Source organism: Platichthys flesus, chromosome 3, assembly GCF_949316205.1.
Source record: "Platichthys flesus chromosome 3, fPlaFle2.1, whole genome shotgun sequence".
Lineage (NCBI taxonomy): Eukaryota > Metazoa > Chordata > Actinopteri > Pleuronectiformes > Pleuronectidae > Platichthys > Platichthys flesus.
The window spans coordinates 11,242,850-11,268,922 of NC_084947.1; the positions used below are offsets into that span (position 1 = coordinate 11,242,850).

The 26,073-nt window shown below is 42.1% G+C and overlaps 1 protein-coding gene across 1 annotated transcript; it reads left to right on the forward strand.

Moving 5' to 3' along the window:
* The first annotated feature begins 306 nt into the window (after positions 1 to 306).
* On the forward strand, positions 307 to 25,318 carry bmpr1ba (bone morphogenetic protein receptor, type IBa). The gene is made up of 11 exons (XM_062384858.1): positions 307 to 514; positions 17,107 to 17,266; positions 17,787 to 17,886; positions 18,721 to 18,823; positions 19,667 to 19,763; positions 19,888 to 20,026; positions 20,791 to 20,983; positions 21,995 to 22,292; positions 22,468 to 22,643; positions 22,759 to 22,889; positions 23,282 to 25,318. Exons 1-11 carry the CDS (start codon positions 409 to 411, stop codon positions 23,405 to 23,407), a joined length of 1,629 nt encoding a protein of 542 aa, XP_062240842.1. The 5' UTR covers positions 307 to 408; the 3' UTR covers positions 23,408 to 25,318.
* The last annotated feature ends 755 nt before the right edge of the window (positions 25,319 to 26,073 follow it).

Below are 26,073 nucleotides of genomic sequence, written 5' to 3' on the forward strand. Positions count from 1 at the left end.
TCTCTCTCTCTCTCTCTCTCTCTCTCTCTCTCTCTCTCCCTCAGCTGGGCTGCTACTGTCAGAAGGGTTTGAGGACAATCAACTGCAACTGCTGCTGCTGCTGCTGCTGGTGTGTTTTGTGTGGTGTGGACTTTCTCACGTTGCTGTCGGACACACACACACACACACACATACAGGAGCTTACATGCCCAGTACTCCCACCACCCCACCTCACCCACCCACACACACACACACACACACACATATTCTCTCCCCCCCCTGTCTCTCTCCCTCTCCCCCTCCCTCTCTGGCACACACACACACACACACACACTCTCAGGGGGGAGAGGCAGTGTGTGAGTGGCGGATCCTGTGGTGTGGAGTGCACTGAAGAGAGGAGAAGAGAGGAGCGGAGCGGCAGTCTCTACCATGCCAGTGCAGGGAGGAAGGCTGGAGCGCTGTCTCTCTCTCTGTCTCTGGAGCCGGAGTCCTCTGCTGCTGCTGGGACTGTTCTCTCTTCACGCACATGCACACGGTGAGTCCCTGCTAAACTTTCTCCCCTCTGCCGCGGCCGCCCTCCACCTTGATGCTGTTTTCTTTTCATGTTGCTGTGCTGTGCAGTTGCTCAAATGCTTTCATTTCTTTAGAACCTCATATCCCCGGGGGTTTTCTTCTTCTGTCTCCTTCCTACAAGTGGCGCTGGGGTTTTTTAGTCTCTCCTGTCTTACTCGTACAGTTTGAGGTTGAAGTTGCGGCTGTCGTCTGTGCCCTGCTGTGCGGCGTCTGTAGTTTGCAGCCCGTGATGACGATCAGGTTTAGGAATCGGCTCCGTAACGCAGCAACCGATGTGAACATGGTCCAAAACATAAACACGCATGTGGCTGTTTTACATCCAGGAATCACGCATGCTTTCTGTTGCATGACTGCAGTGATTTTTTTTTTTTGCATTTAATTGCGCATATTTACTTCTATTCATAACTGTTTTACAATTGACAATTTCTTAAGTTTTAGTGGGGGCAGCTGTGGAATTGATTAATAGAATATTATCTCTTTGCTGTATATTGTTTTTCATTTTTATATTGATTGGTCGAGTTGCCAACACAAGCTTTCCTACTGAAGGTATCTGAAGAATATTTGTTTGATAAATCAGTTTAATGATAAGCATTTCAGTGCTTATGTGACCCTGTTTTTTTTTTAATCCGCGCTCATTTTGAAGTGCAGTGGCTGCTGTGACACGCGGCTGCATATCTTCAGTCACGGTGCGCTCGTCCTCAAACAGACGCATATCGTGGTGGAGCGACACTGTGACCGTTAGCAGCATCAGCCTCTTTTTTCTGTGACCATGTTTGGAGTGTGATTGGCGAGGTGTTAAGAGAGAGAACGCGTCCGATTTACTGCTCTGTTATGTTTGGTGTCGTGAGGCGTGTCATTAAGGTTCCACTCAGCTTCTGTTCTGATGTTTCTCCTGCATATAAGCTTAACCGTGGTAAGGTAGATTATAATCATAGCTAGTGGTTCAAAAAAGTCAATATTGCGTAGGCTGTGATGTTGTATTTTGAAGTTGTTCCTCTGGGGTGAAGGTGTTTGCACATATTTCTCCACTGTCTCTTTATTGTTGGTCTATTTAAAGTCATTGGAGATTGTTTCAGCTGGGCTCCCTGAAGTTAAGCCAGCAAGATCTCATACCTCATACCCAGTGTGTTATGTGGCCGGTCGTGCTGTGACCTCTGGCGGCCTGTCACCCCCACTTTCTCGTCCATCTTTCCTGTCATTGTCACCAGTCGAGTTGGCTTTCCTATGGAATCCATGCTGGGCTTCCCCCTCCTTTTGCCTCAGGCTGCATTCACAAACTAAAAAGTGTATAGCCTTTTTAGTTTTATGATGCATCACACGTGCTATTTATTCACATGGTGCCCAGATTACTGCAGTCTAATTATTTTGTAAATAGTTTGAAAAGTGGGGTTGTGTTTAGATCTGGACAAAGGCAAAAATTGGGACTTTTGGAACCAACAGTTATTTTCGCTTCTTGATTGGGTCATGACGTGTCCTTCTCTTATTCAACGGACTCTTATCGACATTTTCCTGAAGAGAACCAAATGGCATAAGCCTCATCAACCAGTGGTTAATTAACATTTCACCAGTGTTCTAGACCTGTATTTAGTAATTGTTCCAACTCGTCTTGGTTAAAACAAAGACAGACTTTTCCCCATTGTTTTAAAATCAAAACACATTCATTTGAACGTAGCCTCACTTTCTTTGCTAACAGAGTTATATCATTGAAGCCACACTTTGAAAGGTCTATCAGTCATTCTGAAAACCATGAACATTGGACCATTTGCATCGCACACATGTGTACACATGGACGCAAACATGAGAATTGCCCGAATGTTTCAAATTCATGGAAACACTGAGTGCTCTGTCCGAGAAGCTGCAGAACAGCTGCCACTGAAGAAGACGTTTGTAAAATCGGACATAAAGTTGGATCTTTACCAACATATTTTCTTGTTTGTGGTATTTTCCCAGTAAGTTGTTCACACGTTCATTCGCTTAATATCAAGTTGATATAGTAATGAAAGTTACTTATTGTTTCAACTTCCCTTTATGCTTTACATTGCTGCATTAACCAACCGGTGCTTTTGGGACATAGATCCCATCTATATTACATATTTTTGATGAGGTGATGGGATGTAATCTTTCAGTCCGATTACATGCAATACTAATACCAGTATAGTATTGGTGCGCCAGCTGTAGGTTACATATGCCAGATCTGGGATGAATCCCCCTGAAAACATATGAGCACAAATTTCTTAGGCTTCACCCTAATAAATTCCTGCCAGCCAAACTTGAACTTTTATTACCAAATCTTTATGGGTTAAAAAAGAAAAATGCTTGATAAAGTTTGAATGCTTTGCCTTGCACTTCACTGGATAAATGTACATCCACAACATTCCCAGTCTCCATAAAAACAGGGCTGGGATGAGCAAAATAGTTTAAACATTTGATAAAAAAACATTTTATTTTCTTAAATCCTCAATCTAGTCAAATGAGGTGTGTTCAAAGCGAGCAGTTCCAAACTGTTAAAACTGTATTCAAATAGAAATCCCCCCAAGGCCTGTTAGAAACGTCCTCATTCATTGGCTGACACATAGATGATTGATTGGACCAGCAACAGCCTCATTCATTGGCTGACACGCGGATGATTGATTGTCCTGGCATCAGATTCAACGGTGACTCAACAGGCAAATATTTGTTTTCTGGAAAAAAAAAAGATGGTGCAGGTAGAGACAGAGATTTGAGATTTATTAATTTATTGGAAGATCTGTATCTCACTTTGCTTTATCTGCATTTCACTTATTGTCACACACGCTACATATCCTTAACAACACGTGGTTGCTTGATGTATTGAATGAAAGTCTGGAGCTGGTGTTAGTGGATTCTGGTCCTATAGCCACAGGTGAACTAGACGTTTTGATCTAAGCTGTTGACGGCTACAGTGTTGTGTCTGCATGATGCTCGTAGTTTGCCCTGCAGCACGTCTTGGCCATTGTCTCTGCAGCAAAAGAGTGAAGGACGATGCGTTCATTATTTTTCAAGGTGAAATGAGAGCGTAGGGAATGCACACACTTGTGCACGCTGTTTAAATCACACACACACACACACACACACACACACACACACACAAACACACACACACAAACACGCATGCACGGATCGTCTCTGACCTTCCACCTACGCCAGGCTGCAGCCTTCACAGTGAGTTCTGGGAAGTGAGGAGTGAGCGTGATAGCTTACATTTCATTGTCCTTGGTGGAAATAAGCACGGCTGTATCGGTTTTCACAGTCAAAGCTCTGCCAGTTGCTTTGCTTTTGTCACTGGCCGCTAATGAGACTGTGTTGCTCCCTGCAGGATTTTGTTTTAACAATAAAACACCTACACGGTTTTTAGCCCAAAATTAATCCCCTTGCACAGCTGTTGTTTGACAGTGGGCTCTAAAAGTACCGGGAATTAGCCGCACCATTTGCTTTTTAATTTGATCTGTTTTTATTTTTCATACAGAAGTTGTATTTGCTGGCTAAATACGAGCTGTATCCTCGTGTGTGTGTGTGTGTGTCACCAAACACCTGCTGCGGGTTTTCAGGTTGCAGTGAGTTTATGCTTTAAGGACAATTTTCCTTAAAACTGTTCCCACGGTGCAAGAGGGGAAGACCGAATGTAGACAAGTCAGGCTGCACGATCTGTCATTTGCATTTCACATCACCCACTGTAACATGGACGCATCACCTCAGACATATTCACATTGATCCATTTAGAATCAAACCGCGAGGGTTCATCTTGGAACTTGTCTCTCAGGAAGTCGATGAATAAGCTCTCAGCCTCCTGAAGAGCTGGTGGAGGCATTTCTGAATAAAAAACCCTTTAGAGTAAAGAAAAGCAGAAAGCATGCGTGCTCACTCACTCCTCCAAACGGCTCGTCGTGCCTACTGCTCGTCAGTCTCTTAGCTTCCTGTCAGGATGTGTTCAGTTCCCTTTCTGGAAACTGACACCTCATTAGAACTGCACGGATCTTCTGCCTGTAAAGACGAACCGGAGAGGTAAGATGCTGCTGCCGGTAGATGAGAAACAAATCGCTGGTGTCCTGAAGTAAACTCACACCTTTAGACTTGGACTTCTTTTATATGTGCTGTGCTACACCTTTTGTCACGGCCACAAAACATATCATACATGTGAGTATGTGTGTAAACAGGTGAGGGTTAACAAGTCCAGGGAGACCAGAGAGGCTAATGTGCTGGATATAGGGGTTTACTGACATATATAGGAGTCCCTGATATGCCACGCTCGACTTGGCTCTTATTGTTGAAAAACGCAGAAAAAAACAAAATCATAAAATGACCTTTGAAAGGTGGAAGGTCAAGGGAAGTGAGGAGAGTTTGGGACTGAGGGGTATTACATCCTGTAATGGATACAGATCCAGTAACTTCTATCCCAGTCAGATTACCGGTTTGGCTCTGACTTCTTAAGACACAGCTGGAGCAGGGGGGGAACTTGTGTGTGCGTGTGATTGTGTATGTGGATTTTTGTGCGCTTTTGTAGCCATTTTTAATCCGTAGAAATGTATTTTATGGCGTGCTTGAATGAAACATTACAACAGGAACTACACATTTTTGGGTTTAGAGATCAGCGTTTCACACCGTGCGTCAGGAAAGCGTGAGTCTCAGCGAAACATTTTACCTGAATGATTTACCTGAACAGAGATGCAACACCGTTCAGTTAACATTACTGAGCCGAAGACACGTTCACTTATCCCGCAGCCACACTGCTTTATTGTCAGTAGTTTTATTGTTGCACATAAAACTTGATCTTAAACAGAAGAAGTTGTTGTGAAGCAAAGTACTGACACTCCTTTCTGTGTCTGTGTGTGTGTGCGTGTGTGCATGTGTGTGTGTGTGTGTGTGTGTGTTCGTGTGTGTGTGCGTGCGCGCGTGTGAATGTGTGCGTTCCCCGAGAGCGCCGGCAAATAACAACACTGTACAACACAATGCAGTGATGGACAGATAACAGGTGAGGCAGAACAGAGCAGTCCAAAGCTGGCTGGTCGAAGGCGCAGTGCTCTGGGACTAGGAGAGCTTAGGGTTTTCCATGCACTCCCTGCCCCCCCCCCCCCCACACATGCACACAAACACACACACACACACACTCACTCTCCGTCATAACGTTTAGCTTTAGTGTGTTAACCCAGGAAAAATCGTATCTTCGTCATCTACTTTAAATGCGGCAGTGAAAAGTGATTAAATTCACAGGCTGTAATTGAAGGTAATTTGTGGCTGTCAGGATGTCCACCTTAAACCAAATGGCTTCACAATAGAGACAATCATCGTACGCTATGATAGGTGCCTAATGGGCGTCCCGATTGGTGTGTGTATGTGTGTGTGTGTGTTTGTGTGTATGAGAGAGAGAGGTTCTATCTGACAGCGTGTTTGTCCAGAGAGATAGTATAAAGGAGGCCTGGAGCAAGTGATGGGTGATATGTGACTTAGTTAATGGGAAGCTAATCACACAGAGGAGACAGTGGGACGCATTCAGCTGTAAACACACACACGCTCAGATACATTAATATCCTCGCAGCATACATGTGTTCACACAGTACTGTACACACACGGACACACATACAGACTGTAAATGGATGGAAAGTGAGTGTTTAAGCCGGGGGAGATGACTGAGACGCCACAGACCAGAACTCTGGGAAATAAACACATGGCAGCTGTAATGTTAACACCATCAACCCTCCCTCGACACAAAACACACACACAAACTACGCACGCACACGCAGCAACAATCTCCACTCCCACGGATACACAGCGAGGCACTCACCTACACTCGAGCAGATTCGCCTGTTGGTCAGATGTCTCAAATTCAGATTTTGTTCATTTATTATTTAGACCAAGCAGTCGTTGTCAGTGGCTCTTAGTTCTGCGTGACTGTGTGTGTGTGTGTGTGTGTGTGTGTGGGGGGGTCCTTAGCTGACAAATAGTGTTCTGATTGCCCCTCTTGGTATTTCAATGTGTCCTGAAAAAGAAATCATAGTTTCTGGTATCTTAATACACACTCCTTATTGGTGGGTGTTTTTTTCCAAAGTTACACCACAGCATCCATGTTGAATACCTCTTTTCACTATTGGAGATGAATGGAAATGGTGGCAGGGTAAAATGTCCTTCAAAGTCCTCAGGTCATTGAAAATCTAGTCGAAAATCAAAGGCAGCTGTTATTTGGTTTAACGGACTACTGGTCTTAGAGAAGGCGTTATGTTTTATTGATGGTTTCAAGTTGGAAACAAACACAGAAACGCTTGCTGTATAATCTACCAAGGTTAATGCAGCAAACAAGTTGTTACACTTTCAATATGTCGTCCTGCTTCTTATCAGCCTGTGATTTACCCTGGAAACAGCTTGACCTGGGTTTCTGTGAACCAGCAGTTAGTACAAACTGGTATCTTTATCATCGGGGACCTTCACTGTAATCCAGCTATGTGTTGCCCAAACTTTATTTGTTTTAATTTATTTGTTTTTTGGGGGAAATTCCAAACTCAGCTTCTAAATGTAGTTATTGTTGACTCAGGGACAGAAGCTATATTGAGATTTGTAACTTTTTGTCAAGATGACATAAGCATCCTCTTCAGTTCCCGTTTTTCTCATCTCCCTTCTCTGAACTGTGCTTGTTCTTTAGATCTGTGGTTTGCAGTGTATTAAGAATTGTGTCACTTGAAGTATTTATTTAAGGAAATCATGCAGGAAACGGGTGTTTTAAGTGGGGACATTTCTCAGCTCGCCAGCAAGAAAAACCCCAGTGTATTTGATATGATGTTGTAGATATTTTTAGATTGTACCACTCAGGAAAATGTGAGAAATGGCACAGACTTAGAAAGTAAAAAAGGAGCTGGTTTGTCTTGAACAGATCCCTACTTGTTTCTAACTTTTACAAACTCACTGAATAGACACTGTACCTACAATCTCACAGCTGCTTTGTAATATGATTGTGTCTCCAAGTTGTTTTACTCTCACTTATCTCTCCGGTCTTTGTGTGTTTTTTATTTCTCCACGTTATCTCAGGGACGCCTGGTTAGATTCGATTTTGATCAAAGGTCAAGGTCACTGTCACCCCACTTCCAGGCATCCATCTGTCCATTTAAATGTCTGTATTAACATCACTCTCAGGAATGCCACATGGGAAAATCATTACATCTCACTCAAACATCCACTCGTATAAATGGAAGGAAATTTATATATGGACCATTAAAAGTGCTTAATAGTAGAAGCCACATTCACCCATTCACAAACACACACACACACACACACACACATTCATACAGCACTATGATACGCTGCACCTTTTTTTTGTCACACACCTCGGAATGCAGAAGGATTCCGAGGTGTTGGGAATCAAACCACCGACCATCTGGTTAGTACATCACCTGTTCTTCTTTCTGAGCACTTGGACTTTTTTGATTTGTTAGTCTAAGGACAGGGTGACTGGGACCTCAAAAAAAGTTTGGGCCTTAACCCAAACATTCATATGTTGATCTTGTCAACTCACCTAATACCTTTAATTAAATTAAACTGAATGGTCTTGACAGATATGGAACTGAAACATTGATTCTAGTGGTTCATGTCTCACTCTGACACATTGTACATGACACACGTATACACAGACACACCAACATGACATCATGGGACTAGACTTCACTCCCTCTGTCTCCAGCAGCAGAGGATTACATCTCCCAAAAATGCAAAGTGTCTCCACTATGCTGTGATTCTCTGTTAGCTTGTGAATGTCTGTGCTTTGAGTCGCTCCACGTGAGGACGTTTCAACTTGAGTTGTTATATTTTCCATGGCCAACTGTGAACTGTGTGTCTATTGTTTATCAGTTTAAAGGAATGAATTTTGCATACCACCACCATGATGGAACAATGAATCACATGATGATGAGGGAATAGCTTATCCAATACGGTAAAAATAGCTGGCAACTTTGAATGGATTGTATGGGTGTGTGTATATTGTATGCCAACGCTACCAAGTACTCTACGTTACGTGTAATCTGTGATAAAACAGACTTTTGTTGTATTATTATGAATGTACACAAGTCATCTTTTCAAATGAGAGTGCCGGGTTGGTAATATATATTCATCAGGTGACGAGTGGAGTACTTGTTAATTTATTTTTGTTTTGTTTGATTTATCGTCTGATTTGTGGTTAGGTAGATATTGTTTAGACAAGCACTCTGACGATGGACGACTGACTCCACGAAACTATTGGAAATGATTGGTAAAAGTTCATCAAGGCATCGTTTGATACCAGTAATTGCCAAAGTCGCCGATGGTGCATGTGTTAGCGTGTACATATTGGAGAGTATAGGATTATTTTTGTGCCATAGCCAATCAAATTTAATGAACCCAGAGAGGCGAGAAGAAAGAAATACAAAAAAAACTGCTTATTAAAATCTGCTACACATCTGTCTTGTTGACTGGGCCAACAAAAATGCTGCCTATAAAACCAACCGGTGTCTGAGACACACTTTCCTTCTTCTCATCTACTGCTTGTATATGTATTGTCTAATGCTCATACTTATTATTGACTCTTTTTGTAAAGGTATGTGTTTGTGTGTTGGCCCTGTAGCTGAGCATGTTCTGTTGCAGTATAGGGTGTTTTTTTTAGACGACACTGACACATTGATATTGGTCCAGGCGCTGCAAATGGCTCTGTGTGCTCGTGCACACGGTCCAGCATTCCTTTTTGATATACACATTTGGGTGATGGAAGAAAAGAGCAGCTGCTTTAAGGGATTTGTAGAAGATGCTTCTTTGGTTGCTTCATTTGTCTTCCAGAGCAGCTATTTGAGAAGAGATGAAGGAGGAGGTTCTTCATCTTCTTAACATGCATGACATTTGAATTAGATATTTTTATCCAGTCAGATATTCTCAATGATACATTTGGATTTCTAAAAGAGTTTATTATATGGATGATATAGCTAAAAGGTTCCATAAAAAGTATTTTGGCACTATGGCCGTTATTGTAGAGCAGCATATAAAAGAGAAAGACATGCAGCAAAGGGACAAAAAAAACATGCAGCCCTTCTAAATGTTTTTGGGTCAGAATCGAACCAGGTGAAGAATAGCCGTGATGGACTTATAGCTACCAGGTGAGCTATAAACCTTGCTTTGCCCAACGCCTGGCATCTGTGGCTCTCATTTCTACCATTGAGATAAATCAGTTTAATGTGATAGTCAGAACAAAGTTCACGAGCCAAATTTAAACCAGTAGCATCGGAATTACCGACATGCCTGGTGTGTGTGTGTGGATTGATGTGTTGATGTTTTGTGACACAGATGGCCGTGAGAAGGAGCAAAGAAGCTTTTGATGAAGAGACCAGCTGGTGTCCTTTCTCCCTTTTCTTTGCCTTGCTCTCTCACACCTCCTTCAAGGACCATTTCATCATTTCCTTGTATTCCGAAGGGAAAAGTGAAGGCCTTCACTCACCCCCATGAACGGACACACACACACACACACACACACACACACACACACACACACACACACACACAGGTCGCAGCATACAGCTGGCAGATGACAGCTGTATAACCAGAGAGTGGCACTGGCTCATTACTGCATCATTCATCAGTGTGACATAATGGAGGAGTGTTTGACGAGCTGTTGATGATGCAGTTGTGTTGGAGGATAGAAAACGCTGAATGCAGCTCCAAAGCTTCACTCATCCACATTCTCATTAGTTATTGTGATTCTTTTTGCTGAAGAGAACCTCATTAGAGCCACATGACATCACTTCCTAGTTCTGTGATTGGCTACTTGCAGGTCGGTCTCAATCCTGGTTGTAGATGGTGGATAGCTATGGCACCATTTATTTTCTCACTGGACTTTTGATTGATTGATTTGTTGCTACATCACCCCTGCTACACTCTACGCTCACTTGAAGCATATACATATACCTACTTGTCCCTTTTTGAAATATTGATCTGGTAAACAGAGATCACATTTCCTTCCTAATTGGTTGTGATCAGTCATGACTCGAATACCAACTATGAAGGCAAATCGTAAAAACACAACAGCAGCTCCACCTTTCCTTTCTCGTCCGTAGTATTTGCTACGCAACCAGCTGCTTTTCCGACACGCACACACTCGTGTGGACGGATATAATATGAGTTCTAAAATGAAAATGTATTTTATTATAGATGTTGCCTTATGAGAGTGCCTCAATGAAGAAGAAAAAAACTGTGCGGCGTTAAAATGGGAGGAGGAAAACAGCAGAGTGAGGTTCCTTTTGACGAGCAAAAGGAGTAATTGGACATGACCTCTTCCTGCCCTCGACTTCACCAATGTATACAACTTGAACCATAAGAGTGTGTGTTTATGAGCTGGAGACTGAGAAAGAACCATTTTTTTCTCGGATCCCAGTGTCAATAAGTCATCCAACTTTGAATCAAAGTGTAAGGGATAGTGTCTGATCCTCATATATTAGTACCACAATAATAATGTAGTGGAATAAAGTTTTCTATTCTTTAAAATAGTTGATAAATACTTTGAAGAAACTTTTAAGATAAGGCAAATGGCAAGAGAGTGATCTTTGTCACAGTGACTGAAGTTTAGCCAAAGAGGGGCAGCCTCCGCTTCCCAGCATCCAGCCTCCAGATCCCATACGGGGGTTCATTAAGACATTCCTGCACATGTGGGATGCTTCGGCTCATCTCAGCAGTGACAGGAAGAAGAACACGGAGATAAGACCAGGCACCGAAAGTACGTGGAAGTGGAGCGAGCGAGCGAGAGAGTCACAAACTTAAGAGATGCAGAGAGAGAGAGAGAGAGAGAGAGAGAGACAAAGACGAAGGGAACGGGAGAAAGAAAAAAGAAACCATTCACCTTTCATGTTTCTTTGGTTGTACAGACAGCACTGTCAAACACCAGGAAGATGAACTACTACTTAGAGGGGAGACGGGGGAGACGGGGGGGAAGGAGGGGGAGCAGCGCTGTCAAATGAGTGCGTCTTAAGTGGAAAGGGGAGGCGGGCGGTGTTTACATGGGCTCGGTGAAAGGGCTTTTCTGGTAGGCCTTGTTTGACATGGCGGGGATAATTAATGAACATCTTCGCTCTCTTGCTGTTGCCCTCTGTCGGTCCGTCTTCCTCTCAACCTCCCCTCCTCATCGTTCTATCTCACGCAGGACATCGCTCTCCCTCCCTTCTCTCCCCTCGGACTACCTGCATATCGGTCGTTCCCTTTCTTCTTTTTTAACGTTCAGTTTGCACAAAGCTGCATCTGTTGAAAAGAGGCCTTCGATTTTTTGGGGGTGGGGGGGTTGAGTGGGGTTGTTAATTGCGTGTTGACAGTGGCCCCTATATCCTGCCATCAAGTCTGAAAAAGCCTATAGGGGAGACCTGAAAGCTCAGGCTGGTGTCTGAAAGGTCATTTTAGGGAAAGAGCTTGAAACAATTATAGTGTCTATGGAGAGCCGGGGAAGTCGGGAACAAATCGTCCTTGAAGCTTGTTTTGATGTTAGTGGACTTTAGGTTTGAGCTGCAGCCCTATTGGTCAATGCAGTATTTTTTTTTTACGTGTGCCTCCCTTACACCAGCCAGACCTCAGGAGCATCATCTTCTTATAAATCACACCTTTGGAATATTTTGTATTTATTATGAAAATGTAACAATGTTAGATTTGTGATCCGGATCCGCAGCCAAAAATGAATTCCTTCCACAAAGTTTTGAGGCAGTCCATCCTGTTGTTTTTGTGTAACCTTGTTTTACAAACAAACAAACACTCAGAGATTTTATTCTATTTATACTAAATAAGTATGATTGAGGATGAAAGTATAAGAAGTACACTCTACTCTAAAAGGGGTGAAGACCCAACCTCTTTGGTGACGGTAATGAAAGGCTGTTTCGTGTCTTTAAGAAACAGTTTATGAAAAGGTATAGGCTACATTTTTTTCAACAGCAAGAATGTATGTAGTGTTATCTTCTAAATTTCAAGTTGTCTAAAAATCCACAGTCTCTGTATCCAGAGTATTTTAGTAATCAAACAAAAACAGAAGAAAACCATTAAGATAAAGAGTTGTGATGCTGGATCATGATTATGAGACTGAGATATAGGCCACAGGAAAGAGAGAGAGAGAGATTGTGGTCAGGAGAAGATAAGTCACACTGTGTTTGAATGATGCAGCTTCCTTGATTATAAATCAAGTTTCAGAAAAAGATGGTGTTATGATAAATGTTATAGTAAATAATTTAAATATACTGGAAAGATGCAAATAATGAAATTGCAGAGATACTGACACACATCCACATTTTTACACCAAAAACACAGATTCACATAATTCTATAATTCTATATAACACACACACTTTTAGTTTTTGGCTAAGAACCATTTATTAATTTAACAGTCTCCATAGGTTGAGGATGTTCTCCCTGTTTCCTACTACAGCTCTCTAACACACTCACACACACACACACACACACACACACAGCCAGCGATCACGCACGCACACACACACACACACACACTCACAGCAGTAGCCAGGGATCCCAGGTGTAGGACGGACGTGAAAGGCTTTGTGTTTTGTCAACAGAACAGCAGCACCTCACATGACAGCCCTCTGCCCTCGCGTCGGGAGGGCAGGCCAAGGGGAGTGGAAGCTGAGAAGGGGAAAAACGGGTGGGGCGAAGAAAAGATTGGGAGGTCGTGTGTGAGAACGAAAGAGAGGAAGGAGAGGAAACAAATGTAGTGTTTGAATAGCGGAAGAAAAGGCTATGCTCTTTGCATTGTTGTGAGGGTTCTATGTAGGATAAGGGCAATGAGGGGCACAGTAAAGAGATAGAATGGAGAAGAAAGAGGAAGGAAACGACTGAAACACAGTGAGGGAGAGGGATGGAGGGAGGGGTGGAGAGTGAGGGTGGAAAAGGCCAGTGGTCTCTGCCCCGTCTCCTCTGTGCGCTGCTAAACTGCCCACCAGTTCCCCGCAGCTCTGTCACTTCTCATTTGTTAATCCCCTGTTCTTCTCCCCCTCCTACTCTTCCTCGCTCCCTTTCTCTCGAATCGGTCAGTTGTTAATGTGACCCCTTTAAACCCCCACCATCCTCCACTCGCAGCTTTGTCAACACATCTCGGTGTACAGACACATTTAGAAAGGGAAACGCTCGATGGAAAGTAACTAGAATAGCTTATGTAACCTGTATATTGTGAAATCTAATCACTTATCTTGTAACTGTTTGTGTTTTGACGATGGGGAACTACTCTAACTATGAGGAAAGGAAAACATAATGACACTTTTGTCTCACACTGACAAGCTTTGTGCTAGAAAACCAATGTTAACTCACATCAGAGTTCTTTTTAATTGTCCGTGCAAATCCAGGCTCATCATGAATGAGATAAATAAGATGGACCACGTCATCTATTCGACAGCGTTTGCTGCTGTTAACACAAAGGAGAACGTCAAAGCTTTGGATCAGAATTTAATTGGAGAGCTACAGCATTTGAGTCTCAGCGTTGGTTTTACCTTTTCTTTCTTTGAGCATTTGGCAACTTTTTGTTTCATTAATGTCACGAAACACGAGTTCAACACTGACAACAAAGCACAGGAATGATTAGTGACCAGGAAATATACAGAGAGAGGGGAGGGGGGGGGGGGGGGGGGGGGTTAAACCACATGTGTGCACGTTACTGGCTTGTGTGTAGAAATGCACGTGTGCGTGTGTGTGTGTGTGTGTGTGCATTTGTGAGTGTTAAGCGTTCTTCCCCGGAGGAAGTGCTTTGATGTTTTGTGAAAGACAGCTGAGCTCAGATGAAAGAGAAGATACCACCCATTATCTTACGTTTGACTGACAGCGCATAACCACCCTGAAAATACACAGCACATTTCCAAGTTTCCATCTATTCCAGTGTGGCGTTCAAAGCAGATCCTGTACTCTAGTCTTTCCTTAGTCCTTAGAACATCTAAGTTTTAATTCATGGTGGAGTCCATAATCTTAAAGAAAGACTTTTTATTGTTTAACACATTTGAAGATGAAACACCTCTTGCCAGTCTTAAGCAGCAGCCCACTTGTTATGACATTCAAACGAGGCTTATGTGATGTTCCAAAACAAAATAATCTACATAACAAAATACAGATAATAAAACTGTCTCTGTTTACGTGGACAAACGTAATCTGACTGTTGGCCTTATGATTATGATGTTCTAGTTATCAATAAAATATTCCATTTGTATTCCTGTTTACGTGTTACAGACTCATTGAGTCCTGCTGCTTGTTTATACTCAAACCTATGGTGTCGTCAATTAGTCGGCAACTGCCATGCATTTCGCAAAATGCTTAGAATACATTGAAAAATAGATTGTGATGCCTGATTTAAATATTTATTAAAACTTGTCAACATTAAGAATTTTACATTTTGACCATGGATGAACAGTAGTGCAGTATTTTTTTACTAAGCAATTGTAGTTAACTGCTTAGACAATGATTCATCCAAAGTTGAAGCTGAAACTCAAGTATTTCCAGACGAATGCTGGGTCCCATTAGTCATTGTTAGGCTTTGAGTAGCATACATGTGTGGCTGAACACATCTTTTCAAGGTAATAATCCACGATCAGCAATGATGACATCTCACACGTTTTGGATTTCATGCCTCACCCATTTTTAAAGAAGACTAAATGCAGAAACGCCTCTGTCTCTTGCTGCACTTAAGGGTTATTCCACTTATATTACCCCATTAGCTTGCCTTAAAGTAAATGCATGAGACAAGGACAGTAGTTGGAAGATTACACATTTGGACCACGCAACGCACGTCCATTTCTGAGATTGAGCGAAGCGTATTCTATAAAAGAGTTTGTAGCTCAAGATGAACAGTTTCAGACTCACATTACAACCAGATGCACTTATCATGCTTTAAATTCCTGAGGAGTTTATATCAATCACTTATGCTTCAGCGTACATAACTTTCACTGTGAGGACAGTTGACGTTTGGAGAGAGAATCGAAAGTGTGTGATTGTTTCATACATTGTCAGCGCGCCCTTGCACACACTGCCTGTTGTGTTTATTGATTTTCAGTCTTTGTGAGAGGCATCCACTGAGCTGGAGAGCGAGATGTTGAAAGCGGAGTAGGAGAACAGATTCTGTATCTGCAAGCAGTTTGTTGTTTTTCCAGAGAGGAAGGACTCGTGCTTACTTTGGAAGATCGCCGCTCGCAGCTGTTGAGCATCTGGTCTCAATGATCACGCTGGAATGAATGAAAATCTTAAAAGCCATGAAGAAAAGCTACTTCCGTGATCCTTTTTTTTTCTCTCCCTCAAGTGACAAACAGGTGCTCTTTTGAAATAGGATAACAGGGGAGTACAACAGCTCCGTTCTAGTTCTGGGGAGCTGTATCGGTTGTGAGCGTAGAAAAACATCTGCTGTGAGGGAATTCATTTCACCGTATCAGGTGTTGGAGCGCAGTTTCTTTTTTCTTTCTATATGTTTCATATTTGTCTCCAGCTTTCCCTGTGACTTTTATATTTATTAAGTTATATACACATTTTTATTATTATTCAATGGAGCCGATGTCCATTTCACTGCAGTAAGTTAGATTATGTTTCTGCTCAGTCAGCCAGCTCATGTGGGATGGATTTATGATGGTAATACGGAGTTAGATATTTGCCATCTTGGCTCTAACCTCGTCACACCCTGCAAGCGTACGCTGGCGCAGCAGAGACGGGGAAGTAAAGATATTAAACTTCTGCCCCAGGGGAACTCCCAGACCTACAGGTGCATGCTGATGGAGTCTGGGCTCACGGAGCAAAACACGAACAGCAGAAGCTGTGGCAGAATTACAGCATTGATCCATTTATAATTCAACTGCCAAAGAACACAAGAGATTGACAACTATCACGTTGCATCACAACCACAACTAGAAGGGCACTCGGTGGAGAGCATATCTTTGTCAAGGCCCAACAGTTAAATTCACTAGATATAGATTTTTATTTGGATCAGATTCCACCAACCCATTAATATCAGCTTCCTAAACATTCCTGGTTACCTTCATCAAGATCCACAAATTGTTCTAATCAAGGCAAATGTTGAAAACGCAGAAATACTGCATCCTTCCACCAGGATCGCAGTAATCCTTCCTGTAGTTTTTGTGCAATCCTATTTTTGTCCGTTATCCAATGAAAACATCACGTCCAAACGGGGACAAAGCCAATACACTGGCTCACATGTAAGAGCAGTTGAAGCTTACACACGTGTGCTGTGTGACAGTGGAGAGTCCACAGAGTGGGGTCAGTGTATCGATAGACTAACAGCAAAGGGTGTGGTGGATATATTGGTATCAAGTAGAGTTGATCAATCATCCAAACATGAAATATCTGCTTGAACAAGATCAGTGTGATAGAACATGTTCCCCCCCGATGGTCCACAGTATCTCCTTTCTCAATCAAACTTTTAGTTTGAGCTTCAAATCTATTGGAACGCCTTCAACTCACTGTGTTACTGCAATGCCTTCCAGATATTCTCAGTTCTTTGATGAAAGCAATGTTGGCACATGTGATCCTCCAGCTAAATTCCCCCTGTTTTCTCCTCCTTTGTGCTTTGCAGGCAACATCTTGGACGGTATGCTGCTAAGAGACTCCGGTAGGGAGGTGCTGGAGAGCAGGAAGGACGTGAGTGGCAGCACAGCGCCTGCTCTGTCCCCCCCACTACTGTGGTGTCACTGCTACCACCACTGCCCAGAAGACTCCACCAACAACACGTGCAGGTAGGGAGAGCCGAGGGAAGCATGCACATAAAGATTGAAAAGCATTTCCTGCAAGCATGCTTTATATATTCCAATCATGCTAATGTTTTTATATTGAATTAAAGCCATTTTATTATGGCGTCATCAAGATGTCATTAATACCACATGATCGATGAATGATTGGTTGCTCTAAATGAGCTATAGATCATTCTCTCTAATCTCATCAGTTGCAAAAGTTAATACATGTCTACTCGTTATGACATTAATACCATATACAAGCTTTATAGTGTCTTAGAGGATGAAGCGATATCTCAAATAATTGTTTTAAAAAAGTTGGATTATATTTGCCTCATCTGGAGATATGCTAGTATCTAAACCAAGTCTAATCTAAATCCATCCATGCATCGTCATTTTCTACAACACACTCACTCACAGTCTCACAGTATTGCAGCCTTTCAGTAGATGCCTGTTTGGTTATGCGTCCACATACAGTTGATGATATAAGCAGCAGCTCTTACTGTAGCTGAACCTTGTTTTCCAGGACCGATGGCTACTGTTTCACCATGGTGGAGGAGGAGGGAGGGGTACCGGTCCAGACTGCAGGTTGCCTGGGGCTCGTCGGGTCCGAGTTTCAGTGTCGGGTAGGTTTGGTGATGACGTGTTTAACAACCTTTTTTTCCTTTGTGTCTTCTATCTCAGACATTTGCTAAAAATAATTCCTTAATTTAGATGACAACTAGATAAAATCCGAGGTGACAAATCAAAGGTGTTATCTTCAAGGCCATTAACAAGGTGAACAAAACCTCATTTGTCCACTTTAGAAACATAGCGAAGGTTCGGTCATTTCTAAATCGGACAGATGCAGAGAAGCTGATTCATGCCTTGACTTCTAGCCAAACGGATTACTGTAACATTTCTCTTTGCTTCAGCCTGTAACCAGATCTCGCACTTGCCTGCTCTGATATTATTGATCATTTTCTTCCTTTTTAGTTTTTTAGTTTAGTTTTATTTTAGTTAGTTTTCATTTGTTTTACTACAACTTTATTTCCTTTATTCTTTTGATGTCATTTTAACATTTGTTCCTCCTTTTAACGTTTAATGTTTTTAGTTTCATTGATATTGTATGTAAATCACTTTGAGTTGCATTTATTGTATGAAAGGTACTATCCAATAATACTTTTATTTATTGTTTTTAGAATAATTGTAATTTTTAGAAATATAAATAATAATTTAATTGTTGATTTAAAGCATTCTTAATTTTGTTCTAATAATTTATATTTTTTACTCTCAAGATTATACAAAAAATAGTGAAAAAGAAGGTTAGACCTTCGGTGATTTATCATAAATCTGAATGTTTTCCAATATTATGACGTGCAATCATCTAATGTTTGGGCAGTTGAATATTTAATCACTTCTCAATCAACTGATCAATAACCCTTCAAGCCATTAATGAACATAACTTCTCTGTCTTCCAGGACACATGGAACCTGCGTCAGAGGAGATCGCTGGAGTGCTGCACAGACCAAGATTACTGCAACAGGAACCTGCATCCTACTCTGCCACCGCTCAAGCCACCGCGTAAGTTTATCTACTCTCATCCCTCCGCAACCCAATGAAACTCTAGAGCGGGTTGTAGAGAGCCGCCTGTCCTCTAGCTGCCAGGTGACAGTGACAGCGTGCGGTGACAGCGATATAGACAGGGGCCAAGCACTGTGACCGATGGTGTTACGGCACACGGGACTCAGATGTGGCGATATGGTGACAATGTCAGAGTCAAAGACCCCTGACGTGGAGGAGACAGGGAGTTACTGTCAATCTGTCCTGCTTCGCCGAGGCTTCTGGGTATCAAGAGAATACTGAGCTCTCCGCTGGGCACAACACTATACTCCATGTGCGCGACTTTTTTTTTTTGTGTGTATTTGAGAGATAGTAAGCTTAGATTCCCAGTGAAATCACAAGCCCCAGCAGGCACTGAGGGCAGAGTCATCAATCTGAAACCCTATCATAGGGGATCAGGAAGAGAATTCATCGACTGGGCTGTGGGCTTCCTCTCACTGTCGACTGGGGCCTTGAGGGAGAAGAGAGTGTGCTGAAGGAAAATGAAAAATTGATGAGTGAAATATGATTTGTACTTGATTTACTGTACGCAGCTTCTTTAAGTGACTTGTGAGGATGACTGATTTCTCTATATGATTCTCCACATGACCTCACTACCAGGGAGGTTGGAGGTTCTGATTTTATTTTCATTTTTTTACTTTAAATTAATTTTTCAGCTCAAGTTTTCTGAGCAGAAACCGATCCCATGTATTTCTCTTGAAAATGTCCAGTTGCTGCACATTTATCACATTATCGAGGTTCCATGTGTATTTTCTAACCCCTCTCTTTCCCCGCTCTTTCCCCTCTCTTTCTCCCCCTCTCCAGTCTATGTCGACGGAAAGATCCACCACATGGCCTTGTTGATCTCAGTCACTGTTTGCAGCATCATACTGGGCGTCATCATTGTCTTCTGCTACTTCAGGTAATTACTTCTATTTAACAGGGTTTACAGCATCGTTTGTTGGGCACCAGTTGTTTCTGTTACACATTGTAACACACAGTTAATGCTTTTATACGAAGGTGTTCTGAATGATGCTGTTTTGCAGGTATAAGCGGCAGGAGTCTCGTCCTCGCTACAGCATCGGCCTGGAGCAGGATGAGACCTACATCCCCCCCGGAGAGTCTCTGAAGGACCTGATAGAGCAGTCTCAGAGCTCTGGCTCGGGCTCAGGCCTCCCTCTATTGGTGAGATACCCGCATTGCAGCTAAGCGGCTGTTAAATCCAGTAGATGCTCCATGGATACACAATATAAACACACATCATGGTATCGCTACTGGTTAGGTTGTAACAAATGTGCTGAGATGAGCATTTTGATGTTAAACTTACAAGTAAGAGAACTATTAGTAAAAGCTACTTTGCCAAGAATTAATCAAAATACAAATTTCTGTCTTTGCTGGCCAGCCCCTATATCAATTTTAAACCATAGCTCAAGGATTTTCATTTTACAACATGAGGAGGTAGTGGTTATGAAATAAAAAAATCACAGCGATACTTTAGAATATAATGATGCTGTGATATCACACTAAACCAAAGCTGGACAGAATCAGCAGCTGCTCTGGTTTTGCGTGGCTAGGCTTAGGTCAGCAGTTAGCAGACATCTGGAGAGCCCAGGGTACCAGGGGGTCTTCTAATTGGACAGTTTGACTTCTGATTTAAATGGGTAATGTGCGGATTGGCTAGTCAGCTCAAGAGCAAAGAAAGGGTCAGATATGTGTTATAAGCTTGCAACTTCAGGGAATTTGAGTTTTCACTTTCCGAAACATCACTGTTGAAAATATTCAAATATGCACACATTGGAAGTAAACTCATACAAAATATTTCTACAGCAAAATAAAACAAAATCTACACATATTCCTTCACTATTTCTTTTTTTACACATGGACAAAATATATGAGTGCACAAAATAAAATTCACCCTAATGTGATCCCATCTTTTTTGTCCTCCTCAGGTCCAGAGAACAATAGCCAAGCAGATCCAGATGGTGAAGCAGATCGGCAAGGGGAGGTATGGAGAGGTGTGGATGGGCCGGTGGAGGGGAGAGAAGGTGGCTGTCAAAGTCTTCTTCACCACCGAAGAGGCCAGTTGGTTCAGAGAGACTGAAATCTACCAGACCGTCTTAATGAGGCACGAGAACATACTGGGTACGGCTCTCTTCATTTTCACTTCAGCCGCCACCATCTTGTTTAATTATACGACCATACTCTTTGTCATCATAATAATACAAAAAGTAACTCACTAACGATCCTAATTTATGTACCACGGCAAATTAAATGATGCACAACAACAAACTGAGCCGACACCTGAGTAATTAAACGCCACAAGATGCATAATAATCACATAGTGGGTCAAAGATCATCTGCAAGTAAACTAGAAAGACAGACTAGATGCTGCTGTGCATAATGCTGTTGTGTTGCAAATGTATTCATATCCATTATGAGTTGATGCTTTGGCTTCCTAAAAAGATAACACTGAAAAATAGATTTGAGCTGCTTTTATTGTATGAACGGTACTATACAAATACAACTTTTATACAACAATTAGTATTAATAATCATTTAATTGCTGATTTAACTCGTTCTTTTTTCTCATAATTTCAAGTTTTTATTGAATTTTACTAAATTATCTTTTCATTGATTTCACGTGTCATTAACCTTACTCTCAATTGTAAAACACCGTTTGTTGAATGCACACAACATTTGTAAGCAAGTGAAACTATTTTTTTGAAGTCGTATACTTAACGTTTTTATTTTGCCATTTTAATTGCACTAAATATCACATTTTAAGGTTTATTCTTGTAGTTTGCACAAGTGAACATTTCAAACTGTCACATCCCTTTGATAACAGTAGTGCTTTACATAACGTCATGTTCAGGTCTATAATTAAAAGTCATAAGAAAAATATCTGATGGGACTTTTTTGTCGCGAAAAAAGCTTAAAATGACTTCATTCATAATTTCAGACTAGTCAGTTTCAAAAGTAATTTCCTACAACGATATTGAAATGAACTCCTGCAAACCTTAAAAAAAGAAAGAGAACCCATAAATACAAAAAAAAAAAAAATTATTGAACTTACCACAGTTTAGCTCAGAGGCCATGAAGACTCCTTTACCTGATCAAATTCCTTTCTCTCTCTACCCCTCCCCCCGATTCACAGGTTTTATAGCCGCAGACATTAAAGGCACCGGCTCCTGGACCCAGCTCTACCTGATCACAGACTACCACGAAAACGGCTCTTTGTACGACTACCTCAAATCCACCACCCTCGACAACAAAGCCATGCTGCGGCTGGCCTACTCGTCCGTATCGGGACTGTGTCACCTCCACACGGAGATCTTCGGCACCAAGGGAAAACCCGCCATCGCTCACAGGGATCTGAAGAGTAAGAACATACTGGTGAAAAGAAACGGGACCTGCTGCATAGCTGATCTGGGACTGGCGGTCAAGTTCATCAGGTGAGTGGCTCGGGGTGTTAAACGTGTGCTGCTCTGTCGCATGATTTCAGAAAGCTCTTGATTTAATGTCAGAATTTCAGTATTTAAAACCTATATTATTTCAAGGGCTTCAGTGATGTTCACAGTTAATTGGTCTTTAATTTAACATGGTTTTCTTTCATCTGTGACTTTGCAGTGACACCAATGAGGTAGACATCCCCCCCAACACCAGAGTCGGCACAAAGCGCTACATGCCTCCAGAGGTTCTGGACGAGACTTTGAACAGAAGTCATTTTCAGTCGTACATCATGGCCGACATGTACAGCTTCGGGCTCATTCTCTGGGAGATCGCTCGGCGTTGTATCTCAGGAGGTCAGTGCAGGGAATGCACTTTTTATGCTTTCCTTCTTTCACAGAAACCGGAAAGAGTACATGTCCAATTTGAATGCTGTATGGATTTTAAAAACATTGTTATATCTTATTGTAGGGATCCTTGAGGAGTACCAGTTGCCGTATCATGAGTCAGTTCCTACCGACCCTTCATATGAAGACATGAGGGAGGTGGTCTGCATCAAGAGACTACGACCGTCCTTTCCCAATCGATGGACCAGCGATGAGGTAAAATAATCTGCAGTCACTCACTAGAGCTCATACCTCCACCAAGGCCTGACAGTTCCCTTCAATTCATTCAGGCTGCACCAAAATACACACAGTGATGGATATCAGTCTCCTAAATTTGTATGATTTAAAAAAATAATGAAGATCGGTTAATATTACTCAAGGATATTGGTGGACATTTTAAATACCTCACAATATTAATGATCCATGACATAAATTTCCAATTCCTCCACCAAGTCTTGTGGAAATCTGTTCAGTAGTTTTTGCTGACTAACTAACAAACAAACAAACCACCAAAACACACGTTCCTTGGCGGAGGTAAATATGTCAATGCGGTCATAGACTGATGCACACATGAATAACCTTGGTAACATGAATCTGTATCTGTGCAGTGTTTGAGACAGATGGGGAAGCTGATGACAGAAAGCTGGGCCCACAACCCGGCCTCCCGCCTCACAGCGCTGCGGGTCAAAAAGACACTTGCCAAGATGTCAGAGTCACAGGATATCAAGCTGTGAGCCGCCGCTGCCAGGCGTGTGTTTACACACATAGAAAGGGCACTAACAATCACACTGGCACAGGCCGCACAAACTTTCTTCTTTTGTTTGTTTCTGGGAAACGGAGGCAGAACAGGAAGCAACAAGGTCACTTTGGAGATCACAGGATCACAGCCTTTGAGTCCAGATGCCCAGAACCCTGCAACACAAGTCCCATTAAAAAAAAAGAAAAACAGATAAAAAAGATGGTTTATTAAAACAATCCGGTCTCACATGGCCCTGTTCCGTCCACCAGAGGAGACGAGAGGATCTCCTTTCACACTAGTGAGGACTCCTGCTATAGGCTCCTGTTCCCGTGCTCTGAAGGCCTCGGAGAGAACGTTTGACTTGGCACTGTAGCTGCAGAGATAGGCAAACAACAGGCTACTGACCAGCGAGTGGAATGATGTATCACTGCTTTCTGTGAAAGCTACCCTACCTGTAGATGAAGGTCTGATTGACAGAACTGAAGGGATGTACTTGAAGGCAACCTGTTACTGCAGCAACACACCTCCTTTCAAAACACTCACCCCGCTCCTGGATTTATAATTTGAAGTCAAACACATTTCGTCACTCTTTAATTGACAGCTTTTAAAAAAAAATGGCTGACACAATATGACAGAAAATAAAAAATAAAAAAAGGTATTTTGAGGCTTTAAAAGTTTTGTTTACGCTGGTACCTGTTTGTAGACACTGAAGAAAAGCTGTACCTGTATTTTGGAGTTGTGATGGTCTATGAAAGCTGTTTAAAAGTGTATTTTTCATGTTAAATTCAAATTCTTTATGTGAAAAAATAAATAAAATGTGTAAGTCCAACTAAGGTGTGGATTGAGGCTCTGCTGGCCTCTGTGTTTCCTTACCCTCAAAAAGACCTGGAGTGAGGGCAGCATGCTCACGTGTGATTCAGAGAAGTAGAACGGGGCCCCCTGTTGACCGCCCACCACAATTACAGGACGGGAAACCCGAAACTTGTACACGTCTTGCTTGATGATGTAGTGATCTATTGTAGATGTGTGGAATTGTGACTGTGTTAGTTTAGGGGTACCACGATCTGTTTATCATGACGGAACGCCATCATTCAGTCATTCTCAATCTCCTGGCCAGGCCGAGTGGATTTTAGGCACCTGGAGCAGAAGTCAACTGTTAAAGACGCGTCATTGTTTATTGATTGAAAAACTAAACACCAAGCTGTCGTTAAACAATCACACGATCAGCATTCTCCTGACCACTAGAGGGCCTTGTTCATGTGCATTAAAGCTCATGTCAAACCGATTCACCAAAATAAAACGTTTTCTGGGGAAGTCAAATGTGACTTGAGTCATTCAAGAAATCCATCACTTCATGTTTTTCAGGCAAATTTCTCCATTAATTCAAATTAACATTTTGCCAGGGGGCTGGCAGGAAAAGGTCCGTAAAATATCAGACATTTGTGATCTCACATAAAGCAGCTCTGGAAAATTTCTGGAAAATGTTTGGATTAATGTGTGCGTCTGAAAGCAGCTATATTTGCAGATCGCTAGCTGGAAGTTTAACCAACCTCACAGCCTCTATATTGACCAGCTGTAGAGATAAATCTGAACATTTCATTACTTTTCCCAGACTGTTATATTCCACACGTCCCTTAAAAGAAACAACACATTTTTTTGTGTCAGTGGTCCATTTGTAAAATCCTCTGGAAACTTCCTTCGAGACGTCGATGCAATTTCTTTGTTTGGACTCCGCTGACTGAAATCACGCCGTGCTCGTCACCACCGGAGGATTGTGTGTGACCGATTTGTTGTGATATAAATACCTTTTCTTTCCTCTCGGGTGTTGTGCCTTATTTAATCAGTACCTGCTGTAGTCTGTGAGAGAAAGTGCTGTTTTTATTCAGTAAAAAAAGGTTGAACATTCCCACAATAAAGTGTTTCACTCATCCTCCTGGCTGATGCACAGTTTGTGGTCGCTGAGCGAGGTGCATACTAACGAGTGACTCGGCAGCGTCTCTTACAGTTGAGGCATGCTCTCCATAATTCCTTTGGTAAAAAAAAAAAAGAAAAGGTGGCATGCCTCATTACAATCCAGCAGTGCTGCTGAGCACACAGCATGTTAAACAGCGACGCCAGAAGGATTCTCTCTTTCAATTTCCCTCCCTTCAGGCTTCCTCGTCTAACTACTTATTGAGTCCTCAGACTGAATATATGATTTCACAGAAGAAGGTGGATAAAATCAAGGTATCACAAACCAAATGTAGCTTGTGTATTCCTGATCTACAAACTAGATGTGTCTTACAGTGAATGCTTATTATTGTACAAGATGTGAGAAATGCAACTGTAAAACTAGAATTTTCACACTGTGAGTGTATGATTTTGTCAACCAGGGCACTTTAACTCCTTCCAGGGGTTCATTGCATATTGTATTCACAGCAATATGAGTTCACCATTACCTTGACCTTTGACCCCACAATCTAAGCAGTTCACCTTTGATGACAACTGGTCAAAATTTGAAGAAATTCCCAGACCTAAATCGAATCAGTTAATTTGTATGTCTGTGAACATTCAAGCCAAATTTGGAAAAAGGATTCCTTTTTTGGCGTTCTTGAAATATCGTGTTTTGTAAGGTCACTCTGACCTTGACCATCTAATTGGAATAAGCTCATCCTTCTTAGA

Bases quoted from the DNA above. Each gene is read 5' to 3' on its own strand.
- bmpr1ba (XM_062384858.1), top strand. From the start codon at position 409: ATGCCAGTGCAGGGAGGAAGGCTGGAGCGCTGTCTCTCTCTCTGTCTC. The intron at 20,984-21,994 runs GTACGGCTCTCT...CCCGATTCACAG, and splicing joins GAGGCACGAGAACATACTGG to GTTTTATAGCCGCAGACATT. The intron at 22,890-23,281 runs GTAAAATAATCT...GTATCTGTGCAG, and splicing joins ATCGATGGACCAGCGATGAG to TGTTTGAGACAGATGGGGAA.